General features: G+C 51.2%; 1 protein-coding gene across 1 annotated transcript in view; it reads right to left on the minus strand.

Annotated features, from left to right (window-relative positions):
* Positions 1-601: 601 nt before the first annotated feature.
* Positions 602-15,454, minus strand: part of SEPTIN4 (septin 4) — a 41,041-nt gene continuing 26,188 nt past the window's right edge. The window contains exons 9-10 of the mRNA XM_075073935.1: positions 1,939-2,038; positions 602-1,129 (exon numbers count right to left, since the gene is read on the minus strand). Coding sequence (XP_074930036.1) covers positions 1,070-1,129; positions 1,939-2,038 — 160 coding nt within the window. The 3' untranslated portion in view covers positions 602-1,069. The remainder of the gene's footprint in view (positions 1,130-1,938; positions 2,039-15,454) is intronic.

Consider the following 15,454-nt stretch of genomic DNA (forward strand, 5'->3'; position numbering starts at 1 on the left):
CTGGAAGAGGCAGGGGAGCTAGCGGGACCAAGCTTCTGCCCCCTGCCCCTGCGGGGGAGGGCGGGGGGGGCGGAGGGCAGAGAAGAGTGGGCCAGGCTGGGCAGGGCAGGATTTTTAATGGCACGCTGCTTCCTGCCGGGACTCTGGCAGGCAGCAGCGTGCCATTAAAAAATTGGCTCATGTGCCGTCTTTGGCATGCGTGCCATAGGTTGCTGACCCCTGCTGCACAACCACTCTGCCTGGCAGGGCGCTGGGGCAGCAGCTCTTGCTTTGTTGGGAGCAGTGTGGAGCACCCTGCAGAGGGATAGCTCAGTGGTTTGAGCAGTGGCCTGCTAAACCCAGTGTTGTGAGCTCAATCCTTGAGGGGCCAGTTAGGGATGTTGGGCAAAAATCTGTCCAGGGATTAGTCCCCCTTTGAGCAGCGGGTTGGACTAGATACCTCCTGAGGCCTCTTCCAACCCTGAGATTCTATGAGCTGCCCTGGAGACCGAGAGTTTTGCTCCAGAAACGCTGACTTCACTGGCTCCTGACACTGTTGGCGAGCACTCTGGGCACACGGCCATGGCCACTGCGCTGCACCAATGAGCCACATCCCAGGCCTGCTCTGAGGCCCAGCTGTGCAGGAGCCTGGAGGGGAAAATGTGTGAAACCCGGCACGGTGCAGAGAGCGGGGGCTCTGCAGACAGACAGGCGGCTCTGGATGAGAGAGGCTGCACACATTCAAGGTGAGGGAAGCAGCCCATTGGCTGGGCCTGACTCAGTCAGACCATGGGGAAGCGCTACCTGCAGCTGCAGGCGAGCCAGGCTGGGTTTGCAGGAGCCTTGCTAAGGAAGCAGGCTGAGTCCAAGCCAGGGGAGGGTGGCTGCAGAAGCTCTGGTGCAGGTCAGCCTTTATTTCCTGTAGGTCACTGAGGAAAGCTCAGCGAAGGTCCGTAATAAGGCGTATCGCATCAGCTTAAGGTGCTAGGTGCATCGTTGGTACTAAGTAGCAGAGCTGGCTTTGATGGCTGGGGTTTGATGTAAACATTTCTGGTCTGAGTGGGGCGGGAGCTGGAGGGGAATGTGGTGGCTAGTGGGAGTCTTTCATCTGTCTCTGGATCTTCTGCAGCATATCCTGCATCCTCCGCAACTGAAATGGGAGAAACACATGTGAGGGCCAGCTCCCCGCAGCCCTTTGCCGGGCACTCAGCACTCTGCTTCAGAGACTGGGACTGCAGTGCTGTAAGCTTCCCAACGGCAGTGCCAGCTGGGACACACTGCTGTGCTTCCTTGTGGCAGCCAGTGGGAGTTCCAGCACAGAAGACTAGTCCTCTAGGCAAAGCCATGGGAATACAGAGAAAGGGGTTTCTCCTGGGAACTCCAGCGGCAGGAGTTAATGAGAGCAATGTAGCGAGGAAGGAGGGGCTAGTGAGGCGGAAGGGGTCCAGGCCAGGTCTGGCTTTAGCTCATATCTTCAGTCCTGAACTGGTTCCGGGAATGTGGAGATGACACCAGCCTCGGGGTGTGTCAGGGCCAGCAAGGGAAGGGAAATGGGCTGGTTAGCACCATGGACAGAGCAAACTCGACCTTCAAAGGGTGCAGCTAATTCCTGTGGAGGAAAAGAACCCAAAGCCCAGTTCTGCGAGAGGGAGACCCAGGGAGGCAGTAATGGCTGCAGGGGGCCAAAGGGCACTGGACAGCTTTGCACTGTGGATGGAGCTGGACTCTGTTAGCTCTTCCAGTGGGATGGACGTGGAAATACGCAAAGCGGGGAGTGTGTCAGGCCCTGCTGCAGGCTGCATGTGCTGCCATGGAGAGCGAGGGGACTATAGCCCAGCACAACTGCATGCAGGGGGTGGGAGAGAGTGCAGCTCTCAGTTCTAGCCAGGCCTCCCACATGCGGGAGTGGCTCTGGTGCAGCCCCTGGCAGGAGACACAGGCCCCAGCCCTGGCACTCACCTCTTCGTCCTTCTCCCGAATGAGTTTCTCTGTCTCAGAGTCCGGCACTGCTGGGATAGCTGGGATGGGGAAATCTGTCCCGCTTTCCCGCGTCAGTTTGCTAAGAGGCAAAAGAGGAAGAAACATGAGTAGTTAGTACAGCCCTCAGTGCGCTGGAGAGGCCAGGCCAGCCGGGCAGGAGGCATTCAGAGTGACGGCACGAGGGTGGTGGAACCGCCGGAGACTGTGCCCCGCGAGCTGCACCGTCCAGTCTCTGCAAGACAGCGTACCAGTGGTACCAGCACCAGGGGAACTGGACTGGGCCTGAGGCTCCTGTGCCCTGTGCCTCATGTCCGTGTTTGCACCGGTGCAAGGCGAAGCGAAGGCAGAGCAGCACCATGCTGACAGGTCGGCGTGTCACCCCCAACCTGCACTAGGGAACGCGACCCCACAGACAGCGGACAAGGCAGATTCAGGCTGTGGCTCGGAAGGCTCCTCAGAGTTGCTCTGGTGTCTGTGCTGTCCATAGTCACACACTGCCGGGCCTGTCTCCTTCTGGGGAGCACCAGGGCCAGGACAGCCCATGTGCTCGCTCGCTCTCCAGCCTGAAGGGGAAATGAGCAGAGTCTGCTCCCTTCCGCAGAACCCCTGCCCCCCGCAATGGTCATGGTGCACAGGTGACTTCCCATCACAAGGGGCAGGCCCAGAGCAGGATCTTGCTGGAGAATTGGCAGATCAGAGAAAATCAAAATACACAGAGGGATGGATTTACCACAGAGCCCAGAGCCAGGGGAGGGAAGTGACAGAACAGGCCAAAGTTCCTAATTCCCCCTGGGTGGGGCCCACACTCAACACCTGAGCAGCTCCTCTTTGCCACTCAAAGCGTCAGGTCTTGGAGATGAGGGAGCCCATTGGTAGGGCCCCAGCGCCTCCTCCCTCTCCTGTCACCTGTGGTGACCTGCAAATATGCACACTGGGTCTGTGCGCGCTGGGGCTTCTTTCCGAGAAGTCAAGCCCCAGCAAACTGCACACACAAGAGGGTCTGACACTGGGCCTATCACCTTGGTATCTGAGTGTCTTCCAGAGAGGCATTCATGACCTGACTGGCCCCGGGCCCGCTCTCGCTGCTGTGCAGTGCTGGATTTCAATTGGGGATGGCAGGCTGAAGCAGTGAACCTCAACTTGGAGCAGGACGGGGAGAGGTTCTCGGTCCCGGTGGAAGCGAGTTCCACAGTCCCAGCCTGGCCCCGGAGAAAGCTCTGTCCCCAGTGCAAGTGAGCTACCTCCATGCCACCGGCTGCCAGTGCTGCAGGTGACAGAGTCCTGTTTCACTCCTGCTGCTGAGGGGCCTGCCAGACAGGCTCTGGGGCCACTGCTTGACCCCATTTGGCTGTATGGGGACATTACATTCCCCACCCTAGAAGGCCCAGGCACACAGGCTCTGTGGTCACATCCAGCTACTCAGAGAGGATGCTAACGCGTCCTCGGACCACGGTGACCAGGAACAGTCCAGCTGGCAAGTGCAGCCTGGCCGCTTCATGGCAGACACTTTTAGTTGCTAGCTTTGCATCCATTTATCTCAGGGTCAGTCAGCAACTAGCCATAGACCCCGCGCTCTGGCCTTTACAAAGGACACACCCAGGCCCTGCTCAGTGGGACAGCTCTTCCTAATGCGCATGCTGGGTCTCATGTAGGGATCAGCCTTTTAATTCCCACAATAAGACTCATCATGAAATGTGCCGGCCCAGTACAACTTAATCCATCCAAGGCTTTGCCATGTGGCTGGACCACAGAGCATCACCCTGGGACCCAGGGACCTGTTCCTCCTTCATTCAGGAAAATTCCACAAGAGCATGAGTGCCACTTTGTGGGGCATCCAGGATTGTTAGCATGTCCCACAAGGTGTCTCTACAACCCACTGGCCCTTGCATGTCTCTGGGCACTAGGAATAGCTGACGGTCCCTGAGCATACTCCCATGGGGAACACACACTGGCCTCCCCTTGCCACTCTGCAGACAGAATGGGCCCATCAGCAGCCAGGGTTCCTCTCTCCTGTACATGCATCTGCGGTACTTTTGGTGTGTCAGGTACCCTAGCAAGGCCCTTCCCCTCCGTCAGTGGTCAGTGTCCTCTCTCAGCCACTGGCCAACGTTATGATATAGATATTCAGGCCTGTCTGCAAAGGCCTATACTTTAAGAATTTAGGTGCATTCTTATCACTTAGCTAGTTATAGAGGGAGAAAAGAAAGAATCAGAGATCACTGTCTGTGTAATGGCCTTCTCTTACTGTGACAGGCTAAGGCCTTCAGCTAAGATGTAGTTAGGCAGCCGTAAGCTGGGAAGTGTGTGGTCACATCCTCACATTCCAAACTAGTCACATTGAAATAAGGTGCTATTGGGCTATTAGGAATACAATCCTGTCCTGATATTCCTATCACCTCCAGAGTAAGGTAAGAGCCTAGCATATGTAAAAGGAAATTGATTTTGATCGCATCCTGTCTGGCAAGAACTCACTTATCAATAGACACAGCTGGAAAACCCTTATGTCTGTATAGATGTAGTTGTGAAATCCTCACTTCTGTATTGTTTTGTATGTTTATTTGCATGGTCTCTGTCTAGTTCTGTAATTGTTTCTGTCTGCTGTATAATTAATTTTGTTGGGTGTAAACCAATTAAGGTGGTGGGGGTATAATTGATTAAATAATCATGTTATAATATGTTAGGACTGGTTAGTTAAATTTCAGTAAAATGATTGGTTAAGGAATAGCTAAGCAAAACTCTGGTTTTGCTATATAGTCTGAAGTCAATCAGGAAGTGTGGGGGGGAGGGAATTGGGATCATGTTTTGCTAAAGGGGGAATGAGAACAGGGGATGGGAACAGAAACAGGGACACAGGCAAGGCTCTGTGGTGTCAGAGCTGGGAAGGGGGACACTAAGGAAGGAAACTGAAATCATGCTTGCTGGAAGTTCACCCCAATAAACATTGAATTGTTTGCGCCTTTGGACTTTGAGTATTGTTGTTCTCTGTTCATGCAAGAAGGACCAGAGAAGTAAGAGAGTGAAGGAATAAGCCCCTAACAGCCGACATCCGGACCCATCAGCCAGACACTGTCACACAGCTTGGGGACCTTGATACTTGCCATCAGATGATCAGTTTGTAAACAGATAAGAACAGCTGTTGAGAGAAGCCCAGGTGAATGGGGAGGGCCCAGGACAAGTAGAATCCAAGACCAATGCAGGGGCAAGTGCTAGGACTAGAGCCCACCCTGCCATTTGTGCAGCAACTCACTGCACGACAGGCAGCGCTCACCACGCAAGCGCTCGCTCCAGGAACTGCTGGATTCCAAACTCGGGTGCAAAACTTCACAATACATTTCTTTAGGAGGAAACTCAATTTGTATAAACCTGGCTAGACTGGGCATGGGCAAGGGGCCATTTCACAGAAAGCGAGATTCCTGGGTCTGGAACAAAACAGTGGTGACTCTTGTTACACGAGGCGCAGCTCCTGGGGACAACTGCTCTGGCTGAGCTCAGTGACAAGTGAGTCACCCCAGTGCAGAGGGTTAGCGCACAGCCTGTACACTGCTTCCCTCCCACCTAAACTCATGCCATTTCAGTGCTGCCCATGCCCTGGGCTTGCCCTCTGCCCAGCAGCAAACGCCACCCAACAGCAAACTGCAGATAAAAAGGCAGCATGTGTAGAGGAGCAGGAGAGCGCTGGGGGGGGGGTGTCACCCCACGTAAGAGACTAAACTGGCAGCTGGAACGGCTCATTCTGGGTGATGAATGTCTCCCATGTCTCTTCACACGCGGTGTTTTGCCACTTGCTCCTCGAGAACGAGTAGAGACACTGTGCTGCAGCGACTGCTCTCTGGAGTGAGCCTGTGGAGCGCTCAGCATCGACTGACACCAGGCAGGTCTGTCTCCCAGGGACGCCAGCGGAAGGGGAGAGGCTGTGGCTCTGTGGAGCACTGGACTCTCTCCACTGGGAGAACCCTGGTGCTGCTTCACACCCATCCTTTGGTGGAGCGTTGCTCTGACTTGTCATAGATCGTGACCCCCTTGGGGTGGATCTTCAGACATGCTCAGCACTGGCCTGGTTCTGCTCCAACTCACGTCAGGAGTTTTCCCACTGACTTCACAGGCACAGAGAAAGGCCAGCACCGAACACTGACCGAACTCCCCCCCCAGGGATTTTGTTATTTATGATCTCACGTGTGGTCGTGCCCAATGTCCCAGCTTTATCCAGACCCCATTGTGCTGGGTGCCATATAAACCCAGAAGATGGAGACTGTCCCTGCCCCAGTGAGCTACAATCATATCACAGCGCCTGGAGGGGCCTGCTGCTTGTCACTAGCAAAGCACTGCAGGAGACAGCCCAGGCTGGGGACAGTTCAGGAGGCACAGTGCTCCCCTGGTCCCAGGCTGTACCCCGGGGAGCAGGATGAAATACACAGCCTGTTGTACTGAGCAAGATTTGCACTTCATACACTGCTGTAATGATTTTAAGTGTGCTGGCTAAGGAGAGTCAGGAGGAAGCTACCGGCTTATTTTCTCTTTTGCTTATTTTGGGAAAGGGAAGTAAGGACAGAAAAGCAGGGAAATGACTGAACGCAGTGAAATCTTTGCAAAGTTGGAGCTTTTTAGTCTGCAGACTGCAGGAAAAGAGAGAGAACACCAGAGACTCTTACACTAAAGAAGCTGGCCATGGAGGAGAAGGAATGAGAGTGGGAGGAAAGACAGAGAGAGAGAAAACCTCAATTGGACCTGCTAGAAAAGCAGAACCAGAAACCACCAACCCCGACCATTCCCGTCACTCCAAAAATTCACAATTGGGACCACCTATGGGCTGCATAAAACAAGACCAGCTGCTGCACTGCAGCTGGAGGCAACACCACATCAGGAAGGGATGGGGGTGTGATGCCTGCCAGGGAGAGAACTGTCCAGGTTGTTAGCTGCCAGCAAGTTGCAGCTGAACCAGAGATGGGAGCATAGAGAAATCTGTCTCAGAGGAAAGCCCAGAGAAGGGGGAGGGGATCTCAGAAACCACTGAGGTGATTGAGGATTCCCGTGACTCTGTAACACAGGGAAGCAGGATGCTGCCAAGTATGGGCGGGGCTGAGCCTAGCTCCTTTCCAGCAGATGGCAACATGCCCTCAGGCGTAGGGCAGGAGAGGTGTTGTCAGGGATTAAGGAAATTGCCTCAGTTGGTAGCTGACAGGGCTTTGCAGCTGAACAAGGGATGGATCCCTTCTCAGAGAGCACAGAGAAATGTGTTTTGGAGGGGAATCCAGAGGAGGAAACTGGGAAAGGAACAGTGGGAGTACAGGAATATCTCCTCATTGGTCACTTGGGAGAGGATGCTCAGGACCGAATGGATGAGTCAGCATCTGATCAGCCTGTGACCCAGGCTTTGAGAAGGAACTGTGTACCTGACCTCCTGGAGGGGAGCAGTCACACAGCTGACTTCTCAGGGACCGAGAAAGGGATGATGGACGGTAGCCCAATCCAGGTCCCAATTTTTCAGGATGCTATTTCCGATAAGTTTTTTGAAAGTAACTGTCTCTCTTTAAAAGCAGCAAAGAATCCTGTGGTACCTTATAGACTAACAGACGTTTTGGAGCATGAGCTGTTGTGGGTGAATACCCACTTCGTCGGATGCATGCACGAAAGCTCACGCTCCAAAACATCTGTTAGTCTATAAGGTGCCACAGGATTCTTTGCTGCTTTTACAGATCCAGACTAACAGGGCTACCCCTCTGACACTTGTGTCTCTTTAAATCAAGATGCAGCTCCAAGGCCTGTGATAACAGAGGAGTTCAGACCAGGAAATTGCTGGAGAATGCAAATGGTCCAACTGACAGAGAAGGAGGTGGGACACAAAAAGCAGCTGTGGAAAAGCTGCTGGGAAAAGGCGCATCTGATCAAAGGGTAAACACACCTAGCTCAGAGAGCACAGATCATAGCCCTCTAGGGGGCAGGGAAGGACTCAGTGCTGGGAGGAGGAAACAAAGGATAACCCCAAAAGGGGAGCTGGGTTTTTTGCATATGTACAGTCCTGGGGTTAGGAGACCCCTCCCTAAAGGGCAGCCAGTATACAGGATTCCCCTAACTACCTATCTTGCCAGACCCTGTGTCATAAGTAGATAGGTAAGGGTTAATTTTCTTTTACCTGTAAAGGGTGAACAAAGGGGGAACCAAACACTTGACCAGAGGACCAATCAGAGACCTGGATTTTTTTTTAAAGTTTGGGAGGGAACTGGAAACTCGGGGTCTTTTTGTTTTCCTCGGCTGTGAGTAAACAAGCTTTTCTTCTAACTCCATCTTCTTTCAAATATGCTACTATCAAGTGTGAGTACAAAGGAACCAAAGTAATCGGCTGTGATGTGCTTTGTGTTGTATTTACATGGGTGTTGATTTGCTGGACTGGTTTAATTGGGCTATCTTTTAAATCAGACTGTTTATTCCTATTTTCTTATAAGCCATATTCCTGTATTGAGTTTCTTAATGCAGTATTATTGTTCTGTATTTTCTTTCTTTTTATATAAAGTTTCTTTTTAAAACTTGTGGGAGTTTCTTTTCCTAGTGAGGCAGAGGGGAGAGGAATTTCTGTGCCCGGAGCTCTGTTACATCTGTGACAGGCTGGGGGGGGAGGGAAAAGCCCAAGCTCTGTGTCTTACTTTCCTATTGTCCCAGGGCGGGAAAAGGCTACGGGACAAAGGGAGGGGTGAATCTCTTGTGTGAGCTGACTAGGTTTGAATGCATAGCCTCGGGGAAGCTAGATTGCCTCTCTGGTTGTATTCAAAGGGAATAGGACAGCATCGCACCGGCTAACCCAGGAAAGGGGGGGAAGCTGGGGGATGAGATAGAGGAGACCCAGGGGCTCTGGGTCTTGGAGGGGTCCCCCAAGGAAAGGTTTGGGGAACCCGAGGGGGCCGAAACCCTGGAAAACTTCGGCTGGTGGCAGCGAGATAAGATCCAAGCTGGTAGTGAGCTTGGGGGAGTTCATTGTAAGCACCCAGATTGTGGACGCTAAGGTTCAGATTTGGGACAGACGTTTACCACACCCTGAGGTACCAAAATCCCAGAAACATGATTAAAATAAGAACCCAGGCAGAGGGGAACACTGGAGGGAAAGAAAAGCCAGTGACTGATTACATTGGAGAGAGTCAAAGGACACCGTGGGTGACGAACAAACCAACCTCAAACCAGACTGTCTGAACAGAGGGCGTGGTATCATAACGATGCTTGTCAACACCCACCGTGATAAAAATGCTGGTATTAGTGTTAAATCCTGGGGTAAGAATTTTGATACTGATGTTAAAACTTGTGGTAATGCTAGTTCTCAGTTAATACAGGTAAACAGACTTAAAGCTTATCACCATACAGAAACCATAACAAACCTGGTTTGCTGTGTGTGAGGGGGAAACTGAGGCACGCCACCTCATGGACTTGATGGCTGGATGGCAAGAGAACTATAACACAAACTGCCTTCAAGTTAGTCAGGGACTAACCTTCTTGCAGTAAACTAAGTGGGGGAGGGAGGTGTGACATTCGGTACCCTGTACCCTCATTTTTATATCATTGTAATATATTACATATAAAACATGCCTTGCAGGGTATCAGGGGAAAGGTTTTGATCTGCTGAAAGTCATTTCTCTATCCATAGATGAGTATCACTAATGCATATAAAGTTATGGGAATTGTGTTGTCTGGTTGTCACTGAAACATGCTGTAAGTTGGGGAATCAGCCAGATATTAGCTCCCCAGAGGCAACAGCAAGGAAAGTAACCAACGCCCGGGCGGGGTGTCAAACAGCCATTGCCCAGCTAGGGCGCTACAATGCAATGACTCACCTGCATGAGGCCCCACCAGGGGAATTGCTTAGCCTTGCCTGGGGACTCAGCAATGCCCCCAGACATGCCTGGACTCGTGTTCTACAAGCACATGGACTGAGGGTATAAAACAGAACACCGGGGGGCCCATGCTTGGACTTTCTCCTTCACCCACATAGACTGCAAACAACAAAGACACTCAGAAGCCTCCAACTGAAGGAACTGGCCCAGATTTCACCAGTGAAATCTGTGTACTATGAACTGCAATATCCAGTGGGGTGAGAAAACCTGCTTAGTCTAGTTGTTGCCCAGTCTAATAGCGCTGAGAGTTTAGACTGAGTGCTTATAATTTTTTTTCTTTTGGTAACTAACTCTGACTTTTTGCCTATCACTTAAAATCTATCTTTTGTAGTCACTACATTTGATTTACTGTTTATCTTTACCAGTGAGTCTGTATGAAGTGTGGCAAATCTGCTCAGGTTTTGCAAAGGCTGGTGTCCACTTTCCATTGATGAAGTTGTGAACCAAATAATAAATTTGCATTGCTCAAGACGACATATTCCTGAGGTACAGTGCTGGGAGCTCTGGTGCCTTTCTCTGTGTGATTGATGAGTGGCTCTGGGAGCATTCATACAATCTAGCTGGGTGTGGGGCTCCACACGCTGTTGTGCTGAGTGATCACAGTGCCTGGAGAGGTTTGCTGCTTGTCACTAGCAAAGCATTGTGAGAGACAACCCAGCCTGGGGAGAGTTAAGGGAGCACAGCGGTCCCATAGTCCCAAGCTGCACCCCAGGGAACCCGTCACAGTTCAAATAAAGCCTCCTCTTGCTACCCCATAGCCTACAATTGGGCAGCACAGGGCATGAAGGAAAGCTCTGGTTAGCTACGTAAGCCATGTGATATTTTTTGTGTTACCAGATAGGATGACTTTTGTAACTAGTCATAACCCCAGCACGGACCCTGATACCTGGTATTGACCCTCAGCCCGATTCCTGACTCCGTCCCTGACCCTTGGCTTGACTGCTGACTTCGACCTCAGCTTGTTCTTGACATGGATACTGGCTCTGACACCTTGCTTCAGTTCCTGGCTCCCAAGCTGTTGCCACTAGTCCTGTCTACCTCTGCTCTGGATCCTGAGAGTTTGCCTGGACCCCCACATAACCCATGGAGAAGGTCGGCCTGGTGGGGACATGGAGGCAGTGGGACACCCCTTACTCGGTGTGACGTTGTATGTGATGTTGTATCCCATAAGGCTTCAGGGAAATATGCTTGTGAATGTATATATGATATAACTGGACTATGTTCTATACTACATATGCCATGTAACATATCTATATAAAGGTTATGATCTACTGAATCTATTCATCCTATTTGTATGCATGTGTCATTGTTGTATTCAAAGTCATGAATTTCGGCTGGGTAACTGCTTGATTTCTAAGTAGCCTTAGTAAAGCTTTTGGTAAGCTTCTTGAGAAAGGAATGCGCAAATTAAGTGCCCAATCCTGGAAGGCTCCAATCCACATGAGAAGTCTACCTGAGGACGTTCAGGGTAGCATGTAAACAATGGCTGCTGCCTGGAAAGACTGGGTCGTGCATGGACATGTGACTTGCCCACAGGACTCCAAAACTCCATGTTGGAGCTGGACTTTGCATAGGAGAGAGGAGGGGGTCTCCACCCACAAGAGAAAGTCTATTTAAGCCCGCGGGACACCCCTCCATTTTATCTTCAGCTGGCTCAGGAGATAGCCTCTCCACCCCCAAGGATACCTGAAAGAAACTGGAACAAAGGACAGTAACTACAGGGGGTGTGAGTGATTGCTGGACCCAGGTTAGAAGGGGACTAGTCTGTAAAAGGAAGCTTACTGGAACACCACAGAGGGTGAGGTTTTATCTGTATTCAGTTTTACTACTGTATTAGGCTTAGATTTGCATGTTTTATTTTATTTTACTTGGTAATTCACTTTGTTCTGTCTGTTATTACTTGGAACCACTTAAATCCTACTTTCTGTATTTAATAAAATCACTTTTACTTATTAATTAACCCAGAGTATGTATTAATACCTGGGGGAGCAAACAGCTGTGCATATCTCTCTATCAGTGTTATAGAGGGCGAACAATTTATGAGTTTACCCTGTATAAACTTTATACAGAGTAAAATGGATTTATTTGGGGTTTGGACCCCATTGGGAGTAGAGCATCTGAGTGTTAAATACAGGAACACTTCTGTAAGTTGCTTTCAGTTAAGTCTGCAGCTCTGGGGCACGTGGTTCAGACTCTGGGTCTGTGTTGTTGAGCCAGACATGTCAGTCTGCTCCAAGACAGGGTGCTGGAGTCCCAAGCTGGCAGAGAAGGCAGGGGCAGAAGTAGTCTTGGCACATCAGTTGGCAGTCCCCATGGGGTTTCTGTGATCCAACCTGTCACACGCAGCATGTCCCACCAGGCACTAGACATTCCTGAATGGGCTGACAACCCTCTAGAGGAACTTCCTCCATTGCGAACACAAATGGTGCAGCTCTCATCTGAGAAGTAGGCTCTGCAAGTGCAGATCACCCAGTTACTGCGAGAGCAGGCCGCCCAGGCTTGGGACGTGAACACTACGCTCCAAGCACGTGGTGCAGTCGTTTACCTGGACCCCAGACTGACACTCCCTGTCCCAGAGCACTTCAACAGAGACTGCCAAAACTTCAGCAGGATCCTAACCCAATGTTATCTGCTCCACCCCCACTTCTACCCCACTGACCAGGACACAGTAGGACTCATAACTACTCTCCTGTTGAGGGAGGTGCTGGATTGGGCTTTGCCTCTACTAGAACAACAGAGCCTGACACTGTCACACTGGGAGACTTTCCTCCAGGCCTTTCCCTCTATTTTTGATGACCCCATTGTGCTCGGTTGGCTGAGGCAGCTCTGCAAAAACTACAGCAAGGGCAGAGATCACCTGCCTCCTCGTCCACCCACTGTAGGTGGCTCCTCTACAATACAGAGTGGAACAAAGTGGCCCACCTCTACGAATTCTGGTGAGGGCCATGTGAAAAGACCAAAGATGAGCTAGCTCACGTGGAAATGCCGACCTGTCTGGATGACCTAGCTGGCCTCACCATACGCACTGACAAGTTGCACAAGCGAAGTGAAGAAAGGAAGGAGACTCCGTTGCCACCTAGCTGATGGTCCCGAGTACCCATCTCCAAGCTGATCCCAGAAACCAAGCAAATTGGTGCAGCTCACCATCATGTGACCCCAAAGAAGAGGGAACACCACCAAGTATTTCTACTGTGGAGAGTCCAGCCATACTCTTGCCAGCTGTCCCCTGTGGGCTCTCACACAGAAAAAGACAGTAATGACCAAACACAGGCCCGGAGATGTGTGCCTGCATAGGTGGGCCCTGGGGCCCACATCCAAGGCACAGCAAGCCCTCACCATACTTGCAAATCCAGGTTTTCATCCACATCCCAGGGAAGGCCCAAACAAATTCCCCACAGCGGCACTCGTGGACTCTAGGGCTACGGTCACTTTTATAGATGCCGATATGGCACAAGCTTTGGGCATCCCACTGCAGCAAAAAACAGCCTCCAACCTCATAGAGACTATAGATGGCTCACACCTGTCCTGGCCCAGTAACACTGGAAACTGTGCCCCTGAAAGTTGTTATCCAGGACCACAAAGAAATCCTACGGTTCAGAATGATTTGCTCGCCCCGCTTCCCCATAATTCTCAGCGTCTTATGACTGGCCACTCTTGACTTGCATGTCCTTTGGCATGAGCAGAAAATCAGTTTCTGCTCTGAATTCACTCAGCAAGTTTGCCTGAGTGCACCAACAGATGAGTCCTGGCTTCAAGATACACTCCTCCAGGCCAAATCCAGGTGGCTCCAGAGGTGCCCTCAGGCCCAAGGTGTGGCCCAGCTGTGTTCCATCATCCAAGCTGAATCCTGCTCTTGCAGCTAAGCACCGTGACTATCCGGATGTTTTTGAGAAGAATGCTGATGTCCTACCACCACACTGTGACCATGATTATCCAACTGAGCTGTAACCTCGGGCCAAGATACCTTTTGGCCACCTCTATGCCATATCGGAGCTGGAGATGGCCACCCTGTGATCCTATGTCCAGGAGAACCTAGCTCAGGGGATTATCCATCCCTCTACCTCCGCTGCTGGGGCCCCAGTGCTTTTTGAGCACAGATTACTGGGAACCTCAACCAGGTGAACCATCAGAAACCAGTATCCTCTCCCACTCATTCTGGAATTGTAGGACTGTGTATGATCATCCCAGATGTTTACCAAGCTCAGGAATCGGGCTGAAGGTCAATACAAGATATCGGGGTCTGTGTTGGCGTTCCAGGGGTTGATCAGGACTCAGAATCCAAGATGGAGCTGAGGTCAATACCAAGAGTTCAGGAACAGAGAAGCGGGGCAGGGACAGGTGGGTCAGGAGCAGATACCAGAGAAGACCAAAACTACACAGTCATTCCAACCTCACTTCCCTCCCTGAAATCTGAAGGAGACCTAATGCTGCTTGGAGATGGAAGGTTGATACCACAGATACATACAGACCTTTGTTGCTTTATTGGCTCCTCTGAACAACTGAAGATAACTGTGGAGTGGGCGTGAACAGAAGAAGCCAAAATTCCTTTCAAGTCTAGAACCAAAAATTGCTGCATCTTTCTCTTCTTGCCCACCTGGAGCTGTTCATGCTGCAGAATGTATTTCCAGATTCAGTGAGGCACCCCTATTCAGGTCTCCATGTGCCCAAAGCCCAGAGCCAGACCGATTCAGTAGCATATGATGGTACTAGTTGGATTACTAGAAGGAGCTGTCAGGATCCTGGGTGGAAACAGGCAGGAGTTGTGGCAGAAGCTTGGGAGCCAAGAACTGAAACCAGGGGTCAAAGCCAGTATCTCTGGCATCTGCTCCTGACCCACCTGCCCCTGACCCTGCATCCAATTGTAGCTGGACTTCCTTCTGGTAGAAAAGATTGAGATCACCTCAGGTGTTCCAACAGCTGCTATTCTGAGAATCAAGGAAGACTCCGACAGAGATGAAACAATTCCCTCCCTTTGAGATGCTCAGGCCTGGGGTTCATGCACAGCATTGTAGGTCAGGAAACCTGGCTTTTATTACTGGTTGGGAACAGACTCATGGCGTGACTTGAGACAAGTCACTTTAGCTCCCTTTGTCTCAGCTGCCAGTGGGGATGACAATCCCAAGTGCCATGTTTGTACAGTCTGCCAGGCCCAAGCATAGAGGATGCTATACTGAGCAAGGGCAACTATTCTAGTGTCAGGGCCTCTGCTGGAGTGGATCAGCACAGCTTCCCTGCCTACAACAGGGTTACACTAGTTTACACCCCCTGAGAATATGGCCCAAAATACATATAAATCACCACATGCACACACGGTCACTGACACTTTTGGGACTCAAAGCAAACCCCTGAATCAGTACAGACCATGTGGAATGACAGAGGCAGGCTTCTCCCTGATCACAGTATCTTGTGTGCTGGTCATGGACCTGTCGTTTACGCCATGGAAGCTGGCCCAAGAACCAGTGATCCTACTTTTTACACACAAGAAATAGGAGCCACCCGCAGTGATGGGAATGGCTCACCAGCATCACCACTGTTTTACTGCTCAATGGCCTTCCCAAGTGACTACCAAGCCTGTATCTTCCTCACAGGCAGAGCATCTCAATAGTTCGTACAGATGTATC

Source organism: Chelonoidis abingdonii, chromosome 20, assembly GCF_003597395.2.
Source record: "Chelonoidis abingdonii isolate Lonesome George chromosome 20, CheloAbing_2.0, whole genome shotgun sequence".
NCBI lineage: Eukaryota > Metazoa > Chordata > Testudines > Testudinidae > Chelonoidis > Chelonoidis abingdonii.